The sequence below is a fragment of the Anthonomus grandis genome, chromosome 8 (genome assembly GCF_022605725.1).
Source record: "Anthonomus grandis grandis chromosome 8, icAntGran1.3, whole genome shotgun sequence".
NCBI lineage: Eukaryota > Metazoa > Arthropoda > Insecta > Coleoptera > Curculionidae > Anthonomus > Anthonomus grandis.
Window position 1 is genome coordinate 12,906,354 of NC_065553.1, and position 23,086 is coordinate 12,929,439.

At 28.0% G+C, this 23,086-nt stretch overlaps 1 protein-coding gene across 1 annotated transcript in view; it reads right to left on the minus strand.

Moving 5' to 3' along the window:
- Window positions 1–22,330, minus strand: part of LOC126739770 (BAI1-associated protein 3) — a 57,771-nt gene extending 35,441 nt beyond the window's left edge. Inside the window, exons 1-5 of the mRNA XM_050445579.1 lie at window positions 22,240–22,330; window positions 20,836–21,126; window positions 13,467–13,683; window positions 12,672–12,867; window positions 1,183–1,354 (exon numbers count right to left, since the gene is read on the minus strand). Of these exons, the coding sequence (XP_050301536.1) occupies window positions 1,183–1,354; window positions 12,672–12,867; window positions 13,467–13,683; window positions 20,836–21,126; window positions 22,240–22,310 (947 nt within the window). The 5' untranslated portion in view covers window positions 22,311–22,330. The remainder of the gene's footprint in view (window positions 1–1,182; window positions 1,355–12,671; window positions 12,868–13,466; window positions 13,684–20,835; window positions 21,127–22,239) is intronic.
- Window positions 22,331–23,086: the final 756 nt, after the last annotated feature.

Here is a 23,086-nt window from a genome sequence, read left to right on the forward strand (position 1 = left end):
ACGCAAAAAGGTGAAACTTTTAGAAGCGGGAATTTTTACAAATAAAATACGATTTTGAGATAATTCTGGTAGTAGCAAAAAAATGAATTAGAGGGAAATGGAATTTAGTTGGAAAATTCATTATTTTTTAATTTTTTTTGAATTTTTAATCATAATAACCTCTTATATTTAGCTATCATAGAGGATATTAAAATTATGCCTATTAATACCATTGAGCTAAATTATATATAAAGGTAGAGTCAAAATTGCTTAGGTCGTAAAAAAAAATTTTTTCTTAGTCTTAGCTATACAAAGTGACCAAACGAATTTTATATATGAGTTTCCTAATATATTTTGAGAAAAGCGCTCAATTAAGTCAAAATACTTTTAGAGAGATTTATTTGGATCTCTAGGCGTACAATAATATTCAAAAATAGATAAATTGTAACGTCCATATTTTTAAAATTTTTAAATTATTTTTTCCATCTTTTTTGATCCTACTAAACTTAACACCGCCTCTGTTGCTTTAAATAGTAATTTCAAACTACTAATCTAAATTTGAAAAAATCGAACCTGAAAAAAAATTGATAAATATATTGCTTATCTTTATCTTTAGCGCCTTATATAACCCGAACTTTGTTTTGAAATCTTATTTTCAAGATTTTCACGAACAATATTTTTTTCAAATTATTTGTATTTATTAATTCACCACCTGTCGCCAACACGTCTCCCACGTTTACTTTTTTTAAAACTTTTTTGCTTCTTAAACTTGGTTTATCATAACTCGATTCCATAACTTTTTTTTCCTACTAAAAGAAATCAACTTTTTGGCTTCTTTACCCGAAATATTTATTACAGCTGAATGTTAGAAGCAAATATTTAAAAAAAATAATCAAACTGTAATGGCTTGTATGACTCAATTATTCAAACAATAATAATATTTTGATTTAATTTCTTAAAATTTCACTGGAGTTAATAATTTAATTATGCCTCAATTAGGAAAGGGATTACAGGTCGTGATTATAAAAACTTTTTTTTACCTAAGTCCTCTATCATGAAAATTATTTATTCTTAAAATGATGTTTATAAGGACTTCTTGCGTATTTCTTATTAAACAATAAGCCTCTAAAATTTGGCCGTTTATTTTTTACAATATTGCAAAAGTTATTAATAGAAAATATCATAAAAAAAGTGATTCTATACCTGTGATGTTTTCGTAATTTTTCTCCTACCCCACTATGATTTAGTTCACCCATGACACTTCCTAAGCTGGGTGAACAGGCATCTGATAGGGTACGATTAGGAGTCAGAGGTTGAGGAGAGCTGGGAGCAGCCATTGGCTTAATGCCCAACATACAATACGGGTCACTAAAACCTGTAAACAAAATTACTACTCAAATGACACCATTTAATCATTAATATCAAGATCATAGCTATTAAATTAGGAATAATATATGTAACAACAATTGCATAAAATTAGTAAATTTACAATTTAAGTACAAAAAATTTAAGTTAAACAACGTGTGCATTTAAGTTATGCCAAAACACCAACGTACGTAGGGAGGGCTGCTATATTTTTATTTTATTTTAAATAGCATATACTTAATATATGTAGTCAATGAATATAATTTTAGATTACTGAGAATTTAAAATAATAGACAACATTTTTTAAGTAAAATTACTTGTCAAAAATTATGAATTTCCTAATTGAATTGTGTTTAATATGTAAATAGAGTATTCAAAATATAAAATTTTGTTACAAGAGTGAATTCTTAGGATATCACTTTTTAAACTACTCATATAATAAGAAAATAATAAATAAAAGCCGTATACTAAGAAACTAATAATTTTTACTACTATGAAAAAAACAACCTAAATTCCAAATTAAAATAGATAAATACCACTGCGCAGTTAATTAGCAAAGGTTAGTTTGAAGTGGCATTCATTCAAAAATTCAAAGCGAATATTTCTAAAGATCAAAGAATGTTCCCATCTAAAGAGAAAAGAGCTTAAAAACAGACTCAAACGACTAGAGCTATTATCTGTACGTTTTTTGTCATTTACAGTTAAACTAACGTTCAGGCTCAGCTTTTTTACGCTAGAGGGAGACTAATTTTGCGGTTTGGATAAAAAGAAAAATAAATTTGAATTTTTCAATAAAAGAAAGTGTGTGCGTTAGTTTCATTTTTATTTGCTACACCTTTATAACTTAATTAACCATATTAAGTTATAATAACTTATAATGTTAATGTTGAGTATTTAGATTTCGAAGTGGACAATATCGAATAAAACCTTTAAAAAAATTTGTAAATAAAGGTTTTTAATACATTTTCCGTTTTTAACTTTTTTTTGATTATTTTCTTTTTCACAAAATGCAAAGACCTATCAATTTTACACTTTTATACTTTTTTGAGAGTTGTTAGCTTTCTGCATGACGCTGTTCATTTATAGGAACTCCATTAATTTATGGTTAGATATTATATAAAATGATACAAGATGAAGCTAAATCACGAGTTATTATTATTTATTGATAAATAGGTTTTTAGTTTATTACAGGTAAGTATAGCAAGTCATTGTGCAAGTATTTAAATACAAAAAAAAACGGGCGCTAAAAAATCTGGTATGAAACGCGCATAAAACAATTTTAAAGCTCTTGTATCAATAGACTTTTAAATAAAGCACAATACTTACAAATAAAGATTGACATTAATGACAATTTAACCCAAAATTTTAAAAAATATAGAAATTAAAAAAGGCAAAAAAAAGAGAAAATAATCACGTTATGTGAAACAATGTGAAATATTAAATTATTTATTCAAAATTGTTCATCCAAAAATCAAGTTTTATAACATTGTTTAAATTATAACATTGAAATATTATATATCAATATTCAAGAATAAATATTATAAATAAATATTTATTTATTATAAAATAGTATAATATATTTATTAATAAATGACTATAAATTAGGTCTCAGACGATTACAAATTAATACAGCATTACATGAGATAAAAACGGTGGTATGATGCAATAAAAGTTTAATTACTCAAACGTAGCAACCGCTTAATAAACTTACTCGGCATAATTTAAATGGATACGATTAAAATTTTTTTCTTTATTAACTTTAGTGTGAAATCTCCTGCAAAGTCTATTCTATGTTATTTGTATTTCTTTTCAATTTTATAAGTTATTGATCAAAATGGTCTTAAAAATGGTTAATATCTTCGGAAACGTTGTAGGTATATCCTTTATTTCGCATCAACAATAAAGTTGAACCTTGAATATTAAAAAACCTTGTTTTTTAATAATCCTCTTATATCTAAATAATTAATTTGCTAAGTTTATTTTTATAATTTTTATATTTAATATTTCTTTCAGGAATCGGAATATTTTTTTAATAAGTTTATTTGAGTTAAACCTTTTCTGAGTTAAATCTTTTTTTTTTTTTTTAATTGAACATGATTGCGATGTTTTACACCTATTTATTATTCAGGTTTTTGTTAAGCTTAAGGGTAATTATAATTAAAAAATTCCTTTTGGTTTAGCATTTTTTCATGGTAAATATAGCTACCAAATAATTACAGAAAATGGAATAAATAAATAATAATAATAATAATAATTTAACCATTTTTTTCGGCATAACTTAAACAGATAAGACTCCTTTTTCCCTATTTTTTATTTATTACGTTTAGTTTTAAATCTCCTACCAATATAACGAGATTGTTAACAGTTACTACTTGCATTTTTCTTTCGCAATTTTTCTTATACCACATCTCATCTTGTGTAATTACTTGATTATTTTTGTATTTTTTTACTGCAAGTATAAGTGTTTTGTGAAAAAGGTTTTAACAATCAAAAAAGGTAACAAGCGAGAAAGGACTGGCCATAGAGTTTTCTTTTAAATATTTTTGGATGCTTAATTTTTTGTTTATTATTAAATTTTATAAATCTATTAAATAATTTTTTTTTACTATCGAGTTTTTTACATTATTTTATTTCCATTTAAATATAAAAAATTATCCTAAATACGGACACCATTCTTAAACTTTTCTAAATTTGAATTAAAACTAATTAAAATTTTAGTACAAAAGTTAAACCTCTATGAAATAAAAATTCAACTTTATATCTTATTTTGAAAAATTGCACTTTTTAAATACAACTGTGTAACTGTTAATAATAAGCTAATATAAAATGCGTATATAAAATTTTTTACTAACTTTCCACTAACATTACCTATAAAAATGGCATAAACTGATATAATGTACGTACATACATTATTCTGTTTTTATAGCCCGGTAGCTACCCCCACTACTTGTTGCCCTATAAAACCGTTAATTTTTAAAAGTTTTACGGCGAACAAATTTTATTACTGCTATTAGTTCCTTCAGTCTTTACAGCGACGCTTTTGCAGTTTATCACCCAAACGTTTATTTTTTCATGTTTGGCGTTTATAATCTAAGTTAATAGTTGTTTTAAATGTAGGCCTTAATCATAATAAAATATTACTTAACTCTAAGTTTAAAATACTTAATTATTCTTAGTAAAGAGAATCAAAAGCCTTCATATAAAGTTACTTATTTAATTGCCATTAAAAACTTTGAATTAGGCAACGTGACATGCCATTTACACTGACTTCAATAAGGTTTTCGACAAGTTAAATCTCTTAAATTATATATTTCTATTGTAAGATCTTTACCTGAATTTTCATTTGGTTTTTACTTGAGGTTTGAGTTGGAAGCTTTATTTGTCGTGCTTTTAATCAAATCTATATTGGCCGAGCTGCAAATGTTTAAAACAAATTTCTAACATTTTCCAGTTTTGTAATTTTTAAGTCAAGGATTGAACTGTCTGATTGAAATTTATCCAGATTATGATAAGATCTGAGGTTACGAGATATTGTCTGCCAGAAGGGTATATTCTGATACTTGTTTTACCTACAATGCTTTGATTAACTTAATAAATAGTCGGGAGTGACTAGAAATGTTTAAATTGTATGTATCAGAAAGCACGACTTATACCCCTTCTACAAATTTTATACTGCAGAATATTTTATTTGCTTTGCAGTCTAATTAATAGATTCTTCTGATTTTCACCGCCTTGATAAAATTTAAGCATATTATTGTTATTATAATTATTCATATTATTGTTTTTTTTTAAATTTTATGCCATATTAATATTAGTTGACAAGGGAATCAGAGCTTGCAACAAAAGCAAACATTTTTGTAATCTTTTTTTGCGTCAGTTGAAATATGAACAAAAACTTGCAGTAGGGTATTCTTCTTTTAAGCTTTATGGTTTAAGCATATCTCCTAATGTAAAATGGCTGCAACGTTGTTATGACTGTTATGCTTGCGCTAGAGTTTTTACAAAGTCTGTTGCATCGATCGTTGGTATGTTGCTGATAGTACTTTACTATAATTTTTTGTGTTAATTACGTGTATTATTATTATTAATTTGTTAGTTTGTGAGTTCTTCATCGTTGTTTTCTATTAATTTCAGGTCGTTAATGTTTAAAAAAATGGCTTGCTTTTTGGGTTTCCAGTATTTGTACTATTCAAAATCGAACTTAATGCAAACAAGGCTATACAGAAAATCAGTGAAAAGAAAGAGTCTCCTTGATAGATGGAGATTAGTGTTCCAGAGAGGCATAATTCTGATTATAAACGAGAATAATAATGGAGATTTTCTGTATATGTTCATCGTATCAATTAATTAGCTATGAGGTACAATGTCAAAAGATCTTGTAATCATTATATTCTATTGAGAGGCTTTTTCTTGAGTTTTTGCAGTTTTTTTGAAGCATATTACTTATGAGGAGTGATCTTTACATTCATACATACTTACATTCTGACACTTTTTAACTTAGAGCGCTATTAAGAGCTGCTTTGAGTTAAACTTCTGTAATAATTTTCTTTATAATTCATTTAGTTTTAGTTGTCTTCATATATTCTTTCTGTATCCAGAATTCTGCTTTTTAGTTGTCTTTAAATTTTTTTCCCATATGCTTTTTTAATATTTTTCTATTTCCTCTTGCTTTGGTTTGCTTGCATTGCCTAAAAATTATTTGCTTTGTACGTCAGGTATATAGAAAGTATTATTATAAAGAATTAAAGCTGAAAATTTTTAAAATAACTATAAAGGCTTAAGAGTATTTTCAATTAAAAATAAAATTTCTGTTAAAAATACATTTTATAGCTTGAAAGTTATATACGGCTTTTAAAAAGTTTTTTTGAACTTTGTCAAAAAACTTCTTAATAGAGACCTAAATGGTTTTTTATTTTAAAAAACGCCGTAAGAAAGTTTTGCGGTATACTACGAAACTACAAAGTAAACCTATAAAAGCTCATTTTCTTTAATAACTTCCCTGAAAGACTTTTTCAATTATTTAATATTGTGATTTTTTTAAATTATATTGTACTAAGTCGAAAACAGAATTTCTCGGAACTGTATCAATTAATTATAGGAAAACTATAAATAGAACAATACTAAAATTAATCATTCTGTATTAATATTTGGCATATTTTATGCAAGTAGATCCTTTTCTTTGAAGATTTTATAATATGATAATAAAAACATCTATATATATAGGCAAAAATTAAATTTCTTAATATCCTGCAAACGTCATTTTTGTATAAAATTAAAATATTTTGGTATAGAACATTATACATAAAATGTGCCTAAATTAGTAGTTTCTGAAAAGAACAGTTTCTAAAAATATGAAAATCTATACAAAATCAGATTCAGATTCATTAGGATCATGGGTGGCTATTTTTGTAAATAAATTGAATCAAGGATCAGAGGGTTCAAATTTTATGCCAGAATTCTTGAAATCTCCTTATAAAATTAAAAAAAAAATAAAATTGTAGCTGATTTAATAAAAACAACATGCATATACAACTAGCAAATTACATTATCGAAGACATTCTAAAAAATAATGAAAGTTCTTGAAGTTTGAAAATAATCTTATTTATTTATCTAAATTAAAAATTTGATATTAATTTAATACACTATTATAGATATTACCGGTAGACTAATAAAACTTCCTATTTTATTACTTAAGAGATAAATTCATTATTATTCATCATTTATCTTAAAAAAATATCCAGCGGTTTCCTACAAGTGTCAGTTATGATTTTAGTCAAGAATAATAAATCATCCAAATCCGCAGGGAAACTCTTAAAGTTGCTTATCTTGTCAAGGGAGTTTTTTTTTGAGTTTTTATGTTGATATTAAAGGCGACGTTCTCATTCTTTTACATCATGAAAAATATTGTGCTTACACTTTTTTTAGTTTTATTACAGCTATAAAACAAAATTAGCATTTGAAAATTATATTTTAAATTATGTAAATAAAAGCTACGTGATATATTTTTTTTAAACAATTGAATAACGGCTTTGTATTTAATATGGTACGGGGCAGCATTCCTAATCAATTTAAGAAACATACAAAATATTAAATTTATTATTGAAAACCTAAATAATGTTGGCATTTACAAACCAAATTGTTTATATTTTAAACGGTTATTGATTTGAAACATATTCTATACCTATATTATAAATATATAATAAAAATATTTTATAATTTCATTAGGTTTAAAAAAGTTGCTTTTGTAAATATTATTTTAAGCAATTTAATAAAAGATTTACATTTTATATGTCCCTACTTTTATTCCTGCTTGATTTAAAATTATAAAAACATCCTTAGAAAAATTTTTCCTTAGAAAAGTTTTTATTTTATCTTGATGTTATGGTTGTTTTTGTTGAATTTTCGTTTTTTCGGGTTACATAATTTTAATTATTGTTTAAGTCTGATGATGCTCTAGTTGAGCGAAACATGTAACCTTTGTAATTTTATTAAATGTATTTGTGATGCTGTAGATTTTGTGTTTTTACCTTTTATAAAAGTGTATGACCAGCATCTTTGGGATAATGGATGCATTTTTCGAGTTAAATAATGCTAATCAAGCTTCACTCATCCGCCTCTACCAGAAAAACCTTATCTCAAGGAAGAATTACCTACTAAAGATATGGTTTATTCAACAATGCTTGCTTTTTCATGGCTGAAAGAAGAAATCAAAGACCACTACAGGAAATTAAACAACGTCAATGTAAAATTGAAGTTTCTATTTTTCAAACTTAACAACGTATTACATTATACGGAATTTTTTTTATTTGGATTGTAAATTTAGAGATGAAGTAACAACTTTCGGCTCTACTACTTTTAATAGATTACACAAGAAACTTAGTAACCTTAAAAACAAATATATAACTTCACTTAGACTCAATGATTTCCACGAATATCGCAAAAGTTATTTTAGTCATGTTTTTTACGATAGATTTATGAACCTTGTGGTGTGGTGTTTCTTTTTCTGAAGTCGAATTAAAATTTCTTAACAACAATTTAAAATTTAATCTTCCTACTAGAACCGACCGATGTGTTAGGGAAACATTGGCTGTAGAGGCTGAAAATGCTCTACAGTCAACGGATATATCAAATAAGAGCATTTTAGGAGCAAGAATAATTTTCTTTTTAAATCAAAATTATTTCCTTAACAATAAACAGAGAATAAATCAAAACAACAACAAAATATTAAGACCAATAAAAAAGAAAATGAGGGACAACGATATAGTTTTCACAAAAGCCGATAAGGGATCATGCTTACTTTCCTTAAAAAGAGACGATTACATAAATAAAGTAATGGATTTTCTAAACACAGATGACTTTGAAAAGGTCGACAGAGATCCGACAGGTCCATTCTTTAATAAATTAAAAAAAGTCTTAGACATGACCTTGGTAACCTTAGAATATTTTAATTCCACAAAACAAAAACTATATCCCATGAACCCTAAAACACCTCTATTATATGGGTTGCTAAAAGTCCATAAAACTAGCATGCCAATTAGACCTGTGGCTTCCTTTGTTGCCTCCCCTTGTTACCAGTTATCATCTTGGCTTAATAAAGTTCTTAAAAATGTCTCAAACTTCAAAGCGCCATATTCTGTAACAAATTCAGTGAATTTTGCCAAAAGCATTCAGAGTGTTCACGTTCCAGATACAGCCCAGCTTATATCGCTAGACATGAAAAACTTATTTCCAAGCATTCTACCCGCTGATTGTCTGGTCCTAGTCAAAGATCTTCTCAGGGGGAAACTTGATTCACTCTTGGTGCAAAATCTACTTTTGCTCCTTTCTACTGTCAAAATTTTGCGTAAACGTGCCTTAAGGTACAGTTTTGGATCCCTTGCTATTTTTATTATGTATTAATGATAATGCAGAGGTAATCCATGTGTAGTCTTGTTTGCGGATGACCCTATGCTTGTAGTAGACAGAGACAAACAGATGCAAATAAATTTAAATAATCGCTCAATAAGGACAAACTCTTAAATAAAAGTTTAAATAAGTATCTCAAAGACTTGTATATTTGGCAAAAAATTTCGAATAAGTCCTTCTATAGACATCGATGGCATAAGTATCTGTAAATGGGGAGAGAATTGCTTATCAAAGCGAAATAAAATACTTTTGGCACAGTTTTGAATGACAACTTAAATTTTCATTGTTACGCTGATTATGTGATAAGGAAATTTTGAAAGAAAGTCGTTGTTTTTTACATAAGCAAGGAAACTATCAATGCGTGCTAACCTAATGCTTTACAAAGCAATTATTTTTTCTTTTTCAGTATTGTTTTACCATACTATTTGACTTAATAAATAAAAAATATATTAAATGACTTAGCTGTGAGGATAATTTGTCATAATTTTAATTCTTAAGCGTTTTTTTTTAATTAATAAATAACTTAAATACCTTTATTATTAATGACTTAAGCTATTTTCCTTATATTCAAAATTTTTTTTATTCTAAACATTTATTTCGATATAATACATACATACCACAAAATATCCAATTTTTAATTGGATTTGACACCTATAACCAGAATTTATAACGAAACCTTTACAGTATAGGCGGAAAGTCGATCATTAATTCTCGACTGCGTTCCTAACCGCATACGACAATTAATTTACTAACTCCCGAACTATTACTGTCATTTCTCTTTTCACTTGCTGTTTCTTCCCTTTTAAATTAACTTAGTTTCCATATGGTCGAGTTTAGTTAATGAACTTTTTCATTTCATTACCGAAATCGGTTTAGTTGTAGTTCTTCGTAAAATAGCCGGTCTTATTTAGAAACGTGCGAAATTGGATTATACATTATACCTGTCGTTTAAAAAATTAGTGTTTCTATTTTTTTAATTACATTTTTGGTATTCTTACTTATGCTTGCTGGTTTGTTTTAAACTGCTTTCTTTCGTTTTTATAATATGTTTAATTTTTTGTATTTTTATTTGTATTATCTTGATATTTTTGTTTTTATTGACTTCGAGTCCGACTTATTGCACTGGAACATAAGATTTTTTTCTGAAGATGTTTGCTTTTACTAATTTAAATTAAATATACAAGTAAAATCTAATTTTTGAAATTTATACTTATTATTTAAACCTATAGACTCTATTATAGCTACTTTAATAGGCACCATTTAATACAAGAGGTACTATTAGGATATATTTTAAATTTAATTTCATTAGTGATTTACATAAAAAATTATATTAAGGCTATTTGTTACCACTTATATTATTCTAAGATAAAGGGTATATAAAAATACAATTCAAAGTCGGACATGACGCAAAGTTTTGTATTACCTCAAATGTAAAAAAAAATCGAAAATTCATAAAAAAAATTTTTACAGAAGTTGTTTACACCTTAGCGTAAACTTACTGTACAGCTTGTTACAGAATAAGATGCTTATCCTTAAGGGTTTTGATTTTTAGGTTATTTAAGAAGAAAAGATCGTTTCGTCATCATAACTTTAATAGCTAGCTTTATGTTTATAAAATTATTAAATATTTTAAAAAATACGTACTCTACTGCATTTCCCTAAAAATAAAAACTATTTTTATAATTCTCATTAATTTTAGGGCAAATTTGATTTCTTGACTTTTTTCCTCCGACATGCGATTACCGCGGAAAAAAAAATAAAAACATTTTGCATAGTCAATTTATTAGTAAAAAAAATTATTTATTTTATAAAGATATGTACATACAGTATTTTAACATTAAATTAAAAAAGCAATAGGTGAACAAAAATGAAAATGGCCACGATTGTGATCCTCCCAATATTAAAATAATCCAATTTTTTGATTATTTTAATATTGATTTTTAAATCAAGTAGCTGGACACTGAAGGAGGCAAGTGCACCATTATGCATTAACTCTCGTACATACGATGTTTCGCGAAAACAGGGATGTCGTCTGGCAAATTTCGTAAATCCTGTTCAAAAAACCGGTGATCAATGGGATTCCCTGATGCCATGCCAATTTTCTTCAACCTAGGGTTGTTACGGCCCCACGTTGGGCTCCATCTTGTTATGTTATAAATAATATTCCGGAAAGACTAACCGGTTTACAGGGACTATTTCTAGGGAGTTGAGTTTGTTCGGCAGTCTTAATTTAAAAGTTTTAAACAACAAGAAGAATAACTGATAGGTTACAGAAACCCTGTTAAATTTAAATGATGAAACAAAAAGAACCTATCAGTTCGGCTTCGTGGATTCTCTGTATAGTCAGTTGTCTCGTACTTATAAAGTTTCGAAAGAAAAATTTAGAATAAAGTCATTTTTAAATATTTTAACCAAATGAATAAAAGTTAGGATTCTCCAGATCCCGTCTAAAGCGTAATTAATCCTGTAACAAATTTCTTATGTAGTTCTTGGAAAAATTAGCTTCATTCGTGAACAAATGTTGACTTCAAATTGGAGATCCTTTAAAGAAACCATACGGAAATTTATCCGTAATGGAAAATCCTGGACTCGTTGGACATGATATGGATACAGTAAATAATCATAAAGGATTCGCGATACTAGAACATGAATATTATTTAAAATATTTCCAAGTTTTCTGGTACAGTATGGTGTGGTCCTTTTAGATACTTTTTTGGTTCAAAAGATTTTCGTGAGTATTTCTATTTGATATTAAAGTACCACTAGCCTTCTAAAGCTAGATTTTTTATAGTGTAATGATAAAATAATATACATATGTTTATATTTTTATATGTTTATAAAATAATTGAATTTAATTTATATATATATATTTTTTTACTAGTAAATTGACCATGCATAAAACATTTTATTTTTTTTTCGCGAAACTCCCATGACCGAGGAAAAAAAAGTCAAGAAGAACTAAATCTCTCCTAAAATGTATGTGGGTTTTAAAATTAGTTTTTATTTTACGAAAAAGTAGTGGCATACATAATACTTTTCAAATATTTTGAGTCTACATTCCTGTACGGATGCCACTAGTTAAATTTAAAAAAAATACCTACACCAAAAAATGCTTGATATCAGAGGGCGATGAGGCTAAATTTCATAAAAATATCTAGAAAGTTACTAAAGTTATCATAAAAAAAAGGATTTTTGTAGATCAAAAGCTAAGGAGTTTAGGACATAGCTTTATTTAAACTTTTCTTCTTAAAATCACCTAGGATTATTGGCCTTAAGGATCAGCATCTTATTCTGTAATACCTTGTTATAATATTATCTGTTGTTGCATAGAGAATTAAATTAAAACTCAATTTTTAATCCAAATCGTTCAAATTAATAAAAGAATAATATGTCAACCTACATAAAAATAGTAAATTACTTACCATTAGCATCTTTAGCCTCCAGCCCTTCAGCCTCGATAACAATTACACTGAGCACCACAATAGGAGGTTGCTCCTCTCCTGCTACATGAAGCATCCTATAATGTCTCTCTGGAGGCATAGCGAAAGCTCTCTGACCATACAAGTAAAGATCCTCCTTATAGTGTGCAAATTGCCCTCCGGGGGCTGGGGCTCCCACCTGATATATATCTATTATTAGTATATTTAATTTAACAAAGTGTGATTTTTTTCAAAATGTTATTGAAGTAATTAAAGATGTTTTTAATTTATTATAACATTATGCTCATTAAGGTTATTAAAACCAGCAAAAAATTTGGGTGTTTCTTTGGTACCTATTTTAAGAAAGCATTTAACAGGTGTTCAAACAAACCGCTCTCTGATTCTCACGGCACAGACGAACAGTGAAATCAAACGTAAGATACTTGAAATAAATATAAGAGCTCGTTATTTTTCCATCATTTCCCCAGAAGTTTTTACTCGAGAATCTGCGTCTCCTGTGGAGCGGTGAAAAACTTCGACGTAGGAAAGTTTAGATGGAAAAACTTGAGGAGGGAAACGGGATTTTTTTTTGGTCGGTTGTCCCGATCTCGCTTTTCATATTATTTCGGTCGGAATGTTGGCAACTTATATAAGCAGAAAGGTCATAAGATATTTTCGATTAAACAAATATTTAATAGTTGTGTAAAAATTTGACGATAAAAGGAAATATCATAGTTTAATAAAACTAACATTAGACTACTTAAAAGTACCTAGAAAGATTTTTCTTTATTAACCTACCGTATTAGCAATGGTGTAAAGCATCTCGACATAAAGCTTGTCTTTTTCGTTCTGAGAACTAGAATAGTCTATGGGATTAATACCAAGATCTTGCTCAGGAGGTGGAGCCTCTGAGGCAATAGTCTCAGCATTTCTGAGTACTGCCTGTCGTTGATTTTCTTGTTTCCAGGCCAGAGCCGTGAATGATTCGAAGTAGGAGCCATCTATGTCTTGAACTCTGAAACAACAGCAAGGCAGACCTTAAAGGAATTGTTTACAATAAGGAAGGTTTACAATAAACAATATACATCCAATATATTAAGTTTAATTTAATAATGAATTGAACAGGCCTGACAAGAAACTTTGCTTCCTTGAGGAAAAGGTTTTAATAAATTACTTATACACTGATAGGCAAAGGTAATTTTCTATATTATTTAAATTATAAAGTATTTTCGTTTACAAGTCACTTGGGGCGAATTTGGCTTAGTCTTTTAATTTACTTTTATTGAATAATTTTTTTTAACCAGTTGCTTTATTTAATATTTACAGCTCATTTTTATTAAACAATAGACAACTTCAATAAGGTTCAATACCTCAAATGTGATTGATTTCAAACTTGGTGAAATGTTGCCCAGTGGTCCAGATGTAAACGGAAATACGATATACTTCAAATTTAGTTGTACATTGAGCGAATGGGATACTAGGATATAAATATGCGGCATTTATGTGCAACAAATATCATAAAAGAGTGGTCCATTTGGTGAACTATTATTATTTTATTTAGCCCTTTTTAAATTATTTTCTCCACAATCTTTAAAAGGAAAAAGGTGACTAATAATGACATTTATTCTCTTTGATATCAGGCTTAAGATAAAACTTTCTTGGAATATATATGTGAATACTCTATGAACAGAAATAGAACTAGAAGAGTATTGATTGGAGAAACATGGGATGGAATCTAAAAATTAATAGTATAATGACCAAAAATTAAATAATTTATAGTAAAAATGGAGTTCTAAGCAAAAAGGCTTAAATATCTTTCTTTTGTACTTTTTTTTCGCATTAATTTTAATTCTATTTCGTAAAAGAAAGTACATAAAATATTTCTTTGCGATATGAGACGTATTTTCAAGTTGAACAGGGTAAATTCACTAAAAAAGGTACAACAACGTATTAAAAGGAATCCAGGACTATAATATAGAGCATACACCATAGTCTTTAAAGCTATAGGTAACATAAAGTTATGCGTGCTCGAGGATTGATCCAATAGAATTATATATCTTATAAATACGTGATCATTTATAGACCGTTTTCACAAACAGCCAGACTATAAGATTGAGAAAACATTTGGGGATACCAACAAATAAATTCAAAAGTAGTACAATTTCTTCAGAAAAAAGTATTTAGGTGTAAATAAAAGAAGCAAATCTAAGCAAAGAGGTATCTCGTTAAGTTTATATGATTTGCCTTTCTCGTATTAGAAATAAAGAATATATTACATTAAAGAAGATACTGAGACATAGAGGCAAATTTAATAGAGGCCAAGATACTGGAGAAGAGTATTGCAATTAATTTTTAATTACATACCTCGATCATAGTTCCACAAAAGTATTACCCTCTAGTGCTGTCAGAATTCTTAAGCCTACCTCAGCTTAACTCTTCCAGATAAGGGTAATTATTAGGAATTTACAAATTTTAAATATCAAAAAGGGTTCTCGTAATGCTTTAATTAATGGGTTTTTTATCCTGATATTTCGGTATCTTATACTTTTAAAAGCCGTTAAACAGTTATAAAGTTATGACCTATTAAGTTTCTTAACATAAGTCATTACACAGCGTTATCTAGACATATATAAAACCGTGTTTATTCTAAATGTTTATTATCTCTAAATTGTCATTAGTTTATCGAGCATTACCCCTTTTTTATGCACCGTATGAAACTTTTTATTTGTAAAAGGAAAAATGCATTTAAGCTCCTTTCAAAAAAACCTAATTTTAGAAGAATTACATTGTTTTAATTTAACGTTTCCAACACCATTTTCTTAGCAAAAACATCGCTTTTAAAGAGCCATAGAAAAAGGATAACATATTTTGCTTTCTGTACGCATATATATGTGCTTCTATATTCCTCTGAAATCGAACACCCTTTTTATATTCCGTACCGCGTCGGGAGCCTTTCTCACTTCGAAAATTTGCAAAGGAAAATAGAAAATGGATTGGCCCTGATGTTTGCCAAGACACGAAAATTTAATACATCTCCACATCCGAGTAGGTGTGATCTTTGGGAAAATGCTTTTAAATATTGATTATGTTAGTTTCAATTCACGAAAACTTTGCATAACTTAAGTATTTATGTTAAGGAAACAGTAAGATAAATATTTTTTTTAAATGTTTTATTAAAACAGAAACAATTTACTTACTAGAAAGAGCCTCATTAGTCCAAATAAATGGAGGTAAAAATCCTCACCTTTTTTAAATAATCAAATAAGCATAAAATAAATACCAGTTAATCATGTTATGACGTATAAACTAAATATCAACATAATTAACGAACTCCTGGTATTGACATCCTAATTTAAAGTTGCTTAAATACTTATAGGCGATAATTAATTATTTAATACCAAAACATATTGTTAATCCTGATTGTCTCATTTAAAGTTAGTTATAATTCGGTATATAATAACAACTTGCTAATAATAAGCTGAGTTTCTGAATATATACGGTTAGTTTATCTACACGCCTATGACCCCAATACGATGAAGTTTGAAATGATCAACACCGATTTGGCGTATATTCTAGATGGGTATTATTATGGTTTATAATTAAACCGTATACATACTCAAGAGGAATAATATCCATTTATGTTATGCCACATGATATATTTAATAACAACATAATTAAATTCGTGGTCTTGACGCTCTAATGTAAAGTTGTTTATTTCCCTAAAGGGATATATAAATTAAAATTATTTATTTAAAACTAGAATATATATGATAGTATATACATAATCTATAAAATCTATAAACTGCAAACCATCCTTATTAATTTATTATAAAATTTACTTTTCTTTAAAAACAGACTTTATTAGTAAAAAAATAATTCATTATCTTAAAACTGCAGAACAATCAAAAGATCTACAAAATAAGCGTCCTACAGGTTGCTTAATTTATAAGCTTATAATACTAAGATGACAAAATTCGATATAGTCAACACCAAATTAACATATGTCTAGATGGATATTATAGTTTATAATTAAATAATGTAGCTCAAATCCCAATTTAGATTGTATGCAGTTGTATTACAAATATCTATATAATTAACGAAGTGGCATCGCTGTCTCAATTTAAAGCTGTTTGTTTGCTTACCTAAATATATAATGTATAATTACCTATTTAATGGCAAAGATAATTAAAAAAATATTTATAACCATTTCAAATATAGTCATACAGAGATGTACCGAATGATTATGAAATATATATATTCTATTTTTCTAGGGGTAATTCTTATATTACACAGTTTTAAACAAATTTGTTATTTAATTTAAATGTGTATTATACTTGCTTACGGTTAAACTATATATAAACCAAAAAATATGCATTTAAATTATCAGATGTAGATGTAAACATAATTAATAAACTTGTTGTCTCGACTGCCTAATTTAAAGTTATTGAATTGTTTTGAAAATTCTGTTAATATTAAGATAATAACAGTCTAGTTTTTTAAAGACCTCAATAATAGTTAAAGATTATTGTGAATTTTGAAAATCGATTAAAAGAAATTGGTTTTATTCGCATCATTTTGCATTAAATTAAGTGAGTTTGATGTTGATCATATATTAAATAATTTTCATTGACTAATAAATATAATTTAGGAATATTCTCAACTTATATCATATGATCTTAATTCTGTGAAAATGTAGCAACCAGTTTGATCGTGGTTCAGCCTAAATGTGACTCAGTACATTTAATAACTATGTTATTGAAAGCAGGAGTCTGCTTTATTAGACTTTTTACTTAGACTATCTTAAAACGCACAACCGCATTTTCTAACATAACCAGAACGCAAAGAAAATATTTCAAATATTTGTAAGGTATGTTTCGTGTGATATTTACTAAAATATGTTTTGTCTTTTGATTTTTATTGATTGCTATTATTTGTATTTGGATTAGTTATCTAAGCTATAGTGGATCGTTTTTTAAAAAGGTATAAATAATTGATCTTATACTCGATTATAATAATATAATCGAGTATAAGAGAGTTAGAGTGATTGCAATTTGAATGAGCTATAAATTTCTCAACAGTTTAGGTTTTAACGGTCATGAAATAAACTAAATATTGGTGATTTATCCAAAGTATATGAATATACTGCTCATAAGTGGCATATTTTTATACGTCTAACTGCATTCAGACTAATGATTGCATATTTAATATTAGTCAATTCGAAAAAGACACTGTAATAAAAAAATTACAAAACATCACTGCCAGTCTTTAACAGGTATCTTAAAATAAGTATAGTGTAAATTTAATATATCTAGGTGAAATTCATAGATAGTTATAATTTTTTAAGTAAACCCTTCAAAAGATACAAAAAAATCACAAGAATGTATTAACTTGTTAATGCCGTTTGCAAATTTTATCATTGTTATATTAAAGTAAAGCTATCTTCCCGCCTAATCATTGTGTGAAATAATATGCAGGGTATTTTATTTAAGAAAATACATATTTATAAGATTGCTCTAGCTCGTGCAATTTAGGCGCTATCTTTACCGTACACGTTGTTGATGAACTCTGTATAAATCCTCTGATCAAAGTATATAGATTTCAACTAGTTAGACTGTTGTTAGTTAGTTGTTAGACTGTGCTCTGATATTCAATTAGAGACTACTAAGAGGTCTTATTTTGAAATTGTCTAATGCTTAATATATTCAAAAGCAATATTCTTAAACTTAAATGTAGTATCGAAGATATTTACTTGAATGAAGAGCTTATAATCTATAAATAAACATATTTTGTTAGTATCGATAGTGGTTGCGATATTTGTTACCGTATCGTACAGCAGCTGTAGCGGTTGATTTGCCCCATAGCCAGATAATAATAAATTAGTTTTCGAAATTCGAAGTTTATAACGTTAATTCGACAAAGTTTAACATAATAATTAGTATTCATTTGGTATAAATTCCAAATAGCTAATATTATAGCCTAAACTACATACTAACTAAATAACGACCATATTCATTTAAGTTATGCCATATGATATCAACATAATTAACGAATTCATGGTCTTGTCGTCCTAATTTAAAGTCGTGTATAGATCTAAATGGATATTTTACTCTATACTTATGAATATTGGTTCAATAAAAAATAAGTAAAAATAATTCCTAGGCTACTTTTTATTACATAATATTTAATTTTAATTTTTTCACATCGTGAAGTTATGCCGTTAAGAGCCCATTTTATATAAGAAGGTAAATTTTACGTTATTATAAGCAGAATTTTTCCTCTAGCGTAAAAATTCGTCAAAAATTCTCGACAGAATTAGCCCCGAGGCGGAAATTACAAAATGTACGAAAGAGATGCGAAAAACGAAATAAGTGCCGAGCGCGAGTGACATTACTACTAAATTTATTGAGACTAGTTATTTCTACTAGAACTTTGGAAGTTGGTGTGAGAGATAGCTCGGAGTATATACGGTAACTTTTTTAAATGCCAACTTGTCTTCACATGATCAGTATAAGTATACTTTGTAATAGCTTTCTTAAAGAAAAGTTTTAAACTAGTAACGGGAAAACTTTCTATTTTTTAAGTTTGCATTTTTTAGTAAAAATGTTCTACAATAATAGTAATAGGACAGCTTAAGTAGAAAAAGATAGTAATGCTTTATATGCATGCTGTGTATTTTAATTTTAGGCATGAAGCGATTTGACACGTTTTCTCACGTCAGTGACAGTATTCATTTTACTGGTGCCCGTTTGGTTTCACCTGAACCGAAAACTTGCAAATTTTTCAATTACATTTAATTGAATAATTCGCTTATTAAAATTTTTTGAAACTTTGCACAAGGATTGGCCTGATCGGTCTCTTGAAAAAGTTATCTTACATTTTTCCTATAAAATGTACAGGGAAGCTAATAATTGACCCCCTTAAAATTTACATGCGGTTTCCTATGTTCTGCTCGGCGACGCACCACCCGTTAAGTTCATATAATAAACGCCATGAAGCGAAACGATACAACGTTGCCGCTTCTTACACTCTTTTAATATAAAATTATTAAAAACACACTAGTAATACCGTAAAAAATAATCAGATTACTGATGAATGCGGTTCTATTGGCAATGTCGCCGACAGATTCAGGTTTTAGAGTAAAATAAGTCTCGGCGATTCCTTAAACAGGGGTCCGAGCCAATTTGAAATATTTGAAATATCTGAAATATGACCGGCGCTTTCGCCAATTATTAGTATTATTATTTCAAATTGTCCCAGACATAGGTTTAAGGTTTCTTAGATTCACTCGCCTGGAATGTATATTATGCGATGTGATTTTATTAAATTTTGGTAGATAAGAACTTTGTGTTATTTGAGCGTTGAATGCGTATTTGCAAAGCGGTTTTGTTTTGTTTTATTTGGGTGGCATTTAGTGTTGTAGTAAGATGAATACGGTGTGGATGTCTTTGTGCCTTTTATGAATTGCTGTAAGTAAATTATGTTTAATTACAGTTTGTTTTTTAGTCCTTTCCGTTTATTTTTTATACCGGGTGGTGCGTCGCCGAGCGGAATATAGAAAATCCCATGTAAATTTTAAGGGGATCAATTATTGGCTTGCCTGTAAATTTTACAGAAAAAATGTAAAATAACTTTTTGAAGAGACCAATCTGGCAAACCTTCGTGCAAAGTTTCAAAAAATTTTAATAAGCGAATCTTGAATTATTCAATTAACTGTAATTGCAAAATTACCAAATTTTCGGTTCAGGTAAAACCAGACACCAGCCACCAGCAATTGAACTTTGCACAAGGATTGGCCAGATCGGTCTCTTAAAAAAGTTATCCTACATTTTTCCTATAAAATGTACAGGAAAGCCAATAATTGACCCCCTTAAAATTTACATAGGTTTTCCTATGTTCTGCTCGGCGACGCACTGCCCTGTATATTCCAGAAAATTGGACAACTTTTTTCCTTTTAATACCTGATTTGTTGAAATTGTTCATCTTGGCATTTAACAAGTTTGGAAATCTAGTCTGAGGTTTACGAAAATTACTTCAAGGCTTTGTTTTAACCTTTGGCAATACCAATATTAACCAGCATCGCAGTAATATGGTTAAACTTGTTAAAGGATATTTAAGATTGCCGGAGAATCTTTTATCATATAAAAATTCAAAGATCTAATCATCTTACCCAGAACGTATTTGATGATCAATCTCAGGCCAACTTTGTCTTCTACAACAAAAACTGCTACCCCTCTCCGAAGTAGTCTTTGGAGACCTGACCCGGAAACTTCCAGGTCTTCTTACCGGAGGTGTGGGCACGAGGGCTTCAAGAGTGCTGCGTCGACGTTGCACCAGAGCTGTAGCACCTGGTGCTGGTAGAACTTTAGGAAATCCGGGAGTGTTGCTGTCTCCAGAGTTTGATCTGGATGTGGGAGAGACTCCCGAGCTTTCGGATGTATCTGTTCTGCTCAGTGAAAATCTGCAAGTGTTGAAAGAGTATGTGTATTATAAAGTCAATATTGGATCTTTAGTATTTAATAACTACTGATGAAAGTTTGTTCTTATAATTCTGGAGGTAGAGTATTTTACTTTAGGAAAATCACATTCCACTTGCATCCGTTATTTGAAGTGTGATGATAAGAAATAAAAAACTCATTCAAACATGGAGTAAACGTAGGTAGATAAGAACAAAAAATCATATTCCCATGTTAAATACTTATTGGTTAAAAGTTAAACAAATGTTCAAGTTACAACTTATATAATAGTCCTATGGTTGGAACCTAACTTAGAGTAGTAGTTAATCATAGTTTTTAACGGTTTACCAGTGGAAAAAAAATTAATTACAGATTTTAGAAATTACAAGTTTCTATATCGATAGTAATTTTAATTATTAACCAGTATGAAAATAATAAAAAATCTGTCTTCCTTTTTTACTATCTCGGCAATAATAAATTATGTATCTTAGCAGTATATTTATGGTTTTTATACCACAAAAAGATCTTTTATTATCTTTTTAAATCAAATCATTTTATCCCATTATACGTCAAGACTAGTAAAACCTATTTTTTTTTTTTTTTATTATTCAAGAAATGATAAAGTTTTAAAGTAATTTAACCTATCATAAACTATTATTAATTAATATTTGAGGCTAATAATTAATGTTAGCAACACCCTAATCAATTTTATAGCGATCAAGGAGCCCTAATTGCTTTTAAAGTTAATTTGGGCATAAGCAAATCCTTATTTAAAAATGATTGCCCCGTGGCTTATAGAAAGCTAAATACAACCATAAAAATGAAAAATATGAGTAACATAAATTGAAACCGACTACCTTGGGGAGCTGGAAATTTTTCCTAATCGAATTAAGTCGAGGAATATTACTCTTGGCCTCTTATACTTAATTTTCATTTTGTGAACTTTTTATAGAAATATTTTTTTTTATGGAAACAAAGCAATGAGCTTACGCAGTTAAAGATTATTATGGGAATTAAATATCAACCGTATGAAAGGTCTAAATTATCTGCTTAAAAAAATAATTAAGAATTAAAAATTAATAAAAATCCCAAATTCAATGTCTTTCTAAGCTACTTACCTCTTGGGACTCAGCGATAATCCCGCGACGCTGTTGGTGACGTATTCGGAAAGAGAGTTGAAAAAGCTCATTTTTTCTTTAGTCACTGAAAAAAAAATTAATTAAAGTTTCTAATCCTTGAAACAATAAGAGCTTTACTTTTTTTTCAGGTAGAATAAGTAATATAAATGACACGTGAATCGTGGAGAACGGTAAATGGGCGTTTCATTTCACTTGTATTTTAGTTTACATGGATATTTTTCTATTAAATAATAAATCAGTTTTTGTGTTTTTATTTATTTAGTTTTTAAAACATTTTAATCACAACAGATTTTATATATGTAATAAATTTTCTGAAAAATTAAAAACTTAGTCTTTTTATCTTGTAATATTTACTCATAACCAAAATTTAAATTAAACCCGAACATCTTTCTTTTTGCCTTTTTATTTATTTTTTTAATATCTGTGCTTTGAATTTAATTGCCTAGTCATATATTTTTATATTTTCTTTTATGTAAAATATTAAATGCAGGAAAAAAAAAGATCGAGAATACTACATAATTTGTGAGTTGTAGCAGTAGCATAACTTAAATGGCTATGACTTCCGTTTACTTATAAAAAATTTAAATTACATTTAAAAGGTCTTTTAAAGCCCTTTTTTATCTATTGGTAGTTTCATAAATATCACAAAAATATATTTAAAAAACGAGTTGATTGGTATAATTTAAACACAAATAGAATGTAAGGTTTTCAGTAAGTTTGACCTCAAAATTTACCATAAATAAAATATTGTGTCTATCCATTATAATCTATCACCGTTTAAATGCTAAAAATTTAAAAATTGAGCTACTGATATATGAATTTACCT